This window comes from Argentina silus (genome assembly GCF_951799395.1).
Source record: "Argentina silus genome assembly, chromosome: 19".
In the NCBI taxonomy this organism is placed as follows: Eukaryota; Metazoa; Chordata; class Actinopteri; order Argentiniformes; family Argentinidae; genus Argentina; species Argentina silus.
In genome coordinates this window covers 4,119,989-4,124,988 of record NC_139673.1, presented here as the reverse complement: position 1 = coordinate 4,124,988, position 5,000 = coordinate 4,119,989, and the positions used below count along the sequence as shown (strand labels likewise).

The 5,000-nt window shown below is 46.4% G+C and overlaps 1 protein-coding gene across 1 annotated transcript in view; it reads right to left on the bottom strand.

The window, feature by feature from the left end:
* adamtsl3 (ADAMTS-like 3) overlaps positions 1 to 5,000 on the bottom strand; it is a gene marked incomplete at its 5' end in the record, with an annotated part of 110,936 nt that overhangs the window by 44,341 nt on the left and 61,595 nt on the right. The window contains one exon of the mRNA XM_083691198.1: positions 2,419 to 2,545. Coding sequence (XP_083547324.1) covers positions 2,419 to 2,545 — 127 coding nt within the window. The remainder of the gene's footprint in view (positions 1 to 2,418; positions 2,546 to 5,000) is intronic.

Genomic DNA, 5,000 nt, shown 5'->3' with positions numbered 1-5,000 from the left:
TCCTGAGTTCAGAGCTTAGAATCCAGGTACTGTTCTAAGAACCCAGAATCCTGAGGCCAGAGCCCACAGCTCATCATCCAGAGAAATAAGGGCTTGGAGAGGCCAGGCTGTGTGATTACTGTAAGTCAGTAAGGAGTGGCCCCTACTGTGCCAGTTCCTCTTAGGGACCTGGAGGAAAGCTACATGTCATCGCGGCCCACGGTGAGTTATTGGGTAGACTGTCTTTATTAGAGAGAACATAACGCGCTTGGATTGAGTTACCCCTAGATCTGGTTAAACAGGCTCTTTAAAGGAGCGGCCATGATGCTGTGAAATAGCCCAAGTCTGCCCACTGAAACAAAAGTTCCACTATTTCTTTGTCGGACTGTTTGAGCGCTTTGTTCCTGAAGAGGGGGTGGCGGTGGGGCGAGGGGGGGGGGGGGGGGGGGGGATTCTTGGACGAGGAGAAATGACTTAAGTGCAACTGGCAGCCATGGACAGACCAAAGCTGACGACTGCAGCTCTCCAAAAACAATATAAAAGTCTCTTTCCACTGGAGAAGGTTGGAGCACATCCCCATTATTGGCCCAGTGCTACGAAGACAGAGGACAGCTACCAGAGGACAGTGACAGGCCTGGGACTGAGGGACACAGACAACATGCTGCAGGTAAGGCTGGCATTTGTTAAAAGGGACAATAAGAAGATGTCTTGGATATCCACGGATCTCTCGGATTTATTCAATTAAAACATTTAATTTGGGGTAAAATACCAATAAAACATGTTTTCTTAGATCGATGATGTACAGTACTGTACATGTTGGGGGAGTACGGTAAACTCACCTTAAAATACGGATTAAACAACAGTACTGGCTGACCAACAGCCTGTGACAGATACTGCCTACCAACAATTAAAACTGAGACATAAATATTTACATGGTTACTGGCTGTTATTTCTAATATCAATGTTTTTGGAGGGAACAGGCCATGTTCATATCCACTATTCAATGCATGCCAAAACAAGTTAATTTGAAGAATTTGATACAATACCTCAGCTGGAAGGCCAATAAATGGAGTATGCAAATACATTTTGGTGCCAATATCTACTTCATTAACCTTTCAAGACTTGTGAAAATGCTGAGTGGCCCTGGATGTCCAAGAGCATGTTAAAATAAAGGGTTCAAGCCAAAGCTAATCAGATGTTTTCAGACCATAAACGTGTTCTCACAGTAAGTCAAGATGGTCCATGTCCTGGACCATCAGTGATATGGATCCAGCCATGTGCCTCAATCCCAAATGTATTTTATTTATTCATTTATTTAACCTTTATTTAACCAGGCAAGTCAATTTGACAATAATAATTCTTATTTACAATAATAATAATAATAATAATACATTAATGTTGTATAGCGCTTTCTCATGGACTCAAAGCACTTAACATGTCAAGAATATGAAACAATTGAAAATAATTGAGAGTCAGATAAATGGGAGAAACGCTCCGTCATGTCTGCCATAATGCTGGAAACAATAACCAACCACTGAGCAGGATAACACCGTCCTCCAAGTCATTCCTCAACGCCTTGAAACATGGAAGGCAGTCAAAGCTGAACCAGGGCTGGGTGGAAGTTGAATAACTTCATAACTGAATCAAATTTAATCCACAAACCACACATTTTTCTCCTAAAACATTGCCATTTTGCATGGTATTTCATGTCTTTAGCTAACTCCAAGCAAACAAAAAAATGCACTTCTCACTGTTAAAAAAAAAGCATAACAGTGGCGGCCAAAAAGCAGTTATGAACTTAATCTCCAGACATAAAGTTTTATGAAAACCCACAAGAAAAAACAAGTCGGCCATTTTGTGATGTACATGGTATAGCTCCATCTGCTAGTGGCGCTAGCCAGATGGCATGCTAATACCGCAGCCTTGATAAATAAACACTGTGGGCCTTTGCCGAGACCCAGGACGGACCTGAGACAGCGCCCGGGGCTGAGGGGCCAATCAAGGCAGAGCTGAGACGCTCCGCAGCCAAGTCAGGTGCCAACTGCAGACCAGTGGAGAGAGATATTTACCCAGAGAGCCCCAGTATGAGGGCCAGGGAGGAGAATACATATTTTTACAGGAGTTGTGAATGTCTTTATCCAAGGCCAGAGAAGGAGGGTTTGGGTTACGGAGAGTATATTTTCAGAGGAGATGTGAACTTGTGGAGTTGTGGACTTAGGTTAGGGTCAGGGAACAAATATGGTGTCTTATTTTCCCTCGAGGTGCTAAGCTCATTTTCCAGGGCCCGAGTACATGGCTAAGGTACCACAGGGAGACTAGAGGGTGTTTTCATTTGCCTGATTTGGTGAAAATAAGATCAGGCTAGAGGAGACGGTTAGAGTCAGCCACCGCAGGGAGAGTCACGGCACAGCACAGTCGCGGGGCTCGTTGTGTACCTACGTTCTTCTGGCGAGACGTGAGGCAGGACCTGTCCTCGCACCAGCCGACACGTGGAGCCGTCGCCAGCGCAGACGCCACAGTTATCCTCCCTGGCACCGCTGGCCAGCTGTCGATCGCAGCCCACCTCCTGCCAACACACACACACACACACACACACACACACACACACACACACACACACACACACACACGGTCAGAAAAAGAGGGGGGGGGGGGTTGGTGAGAGAGAGGGAGACACACACACACACACACACACACACACACGGTCAAAAAAAGAGGGGGGGGGGGGGGTTGGTGAGAGAGAGGGAGACACAGAGACACACACACACACACACACACACACACACACACACACACACACCATCACCACCACCGCTGCCGCCGCATGCAGCGGTCTCTCCTTCCTTTCAGGAATTCTGTTTATTTTCCCTCCTCCATCCCTGCTCGTTTTCGTGTTGCTGTGTGTATTATTAATACACTGGGAGGAGGCCTGGCCCCATTCTGTCAGTGTGAAGCACAGCTCCAGCTACCCTCCGCTCTCCCGCACCTTCCAACATGTGCCAAGGCTGTGCCATCCCACTGCTGGGGCCCTCACCAGGCACCAACACACCTCAGCCAGCTGGGCCAACGCTCTCCGTCTGACTGTCTCCCTCTCTCTCTCTCTGTCTCTGTCTCTCTCTAGCTCGCTCTCTCTCTCTCTCTCTCTCTCTCTCTCTCTCTCTGTCTGTCTATCTGTCTCTCTCTCTCTTGGTCTGTCTGTCTGTCTGTCTGTCTCTCTCTCTGTCTGTCTGTCTCTGTCTCTGTCTCTGTCTCTGTCTCTCTCTCTCTCTCTCTCTCTCTCTCTCTCTCTCTCTCTCTCTCTCTCTCTCTCTCTCTCTGCCAACATCTACCTCTGACCCATTTGACATTCAACATTTGGTTGTGATCAGTACTGTACTTTATAATGTACAGGACACGTGTGGTTGGGGACTGTGTACTCTCTCCCTCAGACACAAACCAGTGTTTGCTACAGTGCCTCAGTCCAACATGAGCATCTGGAGAGCCTAAGCCTGGAGAAACCCAAGCATGGTGTCCCTTACCTCATCCACTCTGTACATGACAGAGAGACAGCAGAAGCCCTATTGTTGACATTGGTCACAGTCAGAGATGCAGTATACTCACCTCTGGTATGTCATATTAAACAGTGCAGCGAGCCGGTGAAAAGCGCTGCGTAAATGCAATCCATCATCTTTGTTATTAAGTCCCCTATTCCATTACGTCTGCCGCAGGAGCGTAATATCAACCTGTCCCTTTGGATTGCATTTCAACGTGTGTGAAACTGTTGCTGAAGGAAGAGCATTTCAGTGCGGTGGCCACTGAACGGCGTGAACGAGAGTGTCTGAAAATATAGTTGTGTTTCCATAGTTTTTAAAAATGAATAAAAGATTGAAAAGAGAAGCTCATTTGCAAGATCATTTGCGAGGGCTGTTTGTGTGTAAGTGGTGTTTACTCCAGTGGAGGCCGGTGGCGGTAGAAATCGGAGGAACGGAATGAGGAATGGTATTAAACGTGCGTGTTTGATGCCAGTCCTCACTCCATTACAAGCATTACAATGAGCCTATCCTCCGATTTGCACCTCCACCAGCCTCCCCTGGTTTAGTCCTGCAGGAATGTCTCATCTGCATAAGGAACGCTGCCAAGTCTCACAGATGAACGTCACGTTAGTTTAAGCCAGGGCAGGCGAGGTGGGGTTTGGGAAGTCCAAACACATTAAAGGTGTTATTACGGGTTTTATGTTTTACCATTGAGAACCACTTTGGAAATAAGTGTTTTCATTAACTGGATAATGTGCTATCCTCTGTAGTCAAATATACTGCTGTTGATGTGATGTAGGTAGTACTCAACCCAGTAATAAAACCCAATCCAATCCTACACTGAAGTCCACGTTGATACAATGCTGCATTTATACTGAATAATTATTTGAAAACAATTATTCTTAATTTTTTACTCCTCAGAGGTCTGTTTGTGCCTCAGAGGTCACAGACTGGTGAGATCACGTGTTGACTGTCTGCTCTGACCAGTAGCCTCAGTAAACACACACAGATCCAGGCAGCATTTAATGGTAATATTCCTAATGGTCTGGGACCAATGTCAAGAAGCGTGCAGCCCAGCCCAGCCCAGCCCAGCCCGGCCCGGCCCAGCCCAGCCCAGCCCAGCCAAGCACAGGGGTACATGACTTCAATCATGTTGAAGTGGATTATGATTTCCACTGAAAAAAATGGCTTTATTTTGGGTCAAATAATACGTCCAACTGTTCCATGACAACAGGTACAATAAATAGCATCAGTGACAGCAGTACTGTATAATGTTAAATGGCACTTTCTTTTAAATCTCTTAAGCTCTCAGGGTTTGCTAATGGATGTTTTTGAAGGATTTGCATAAGAGGCTCAATTCTATGTTATGAATGTGTTTAATGACTCTCCTCCCTAGAAGCAGGTCAGTGTGCATTCTCTGTCTCTCTCTCTCTCTCTCTCTCTCTCTCTTTCTCTCTCTCTCTTTCTCTCTCTCTTTCTCTCTCTCTCTCTCTCTCTCTCTCTCTCTCT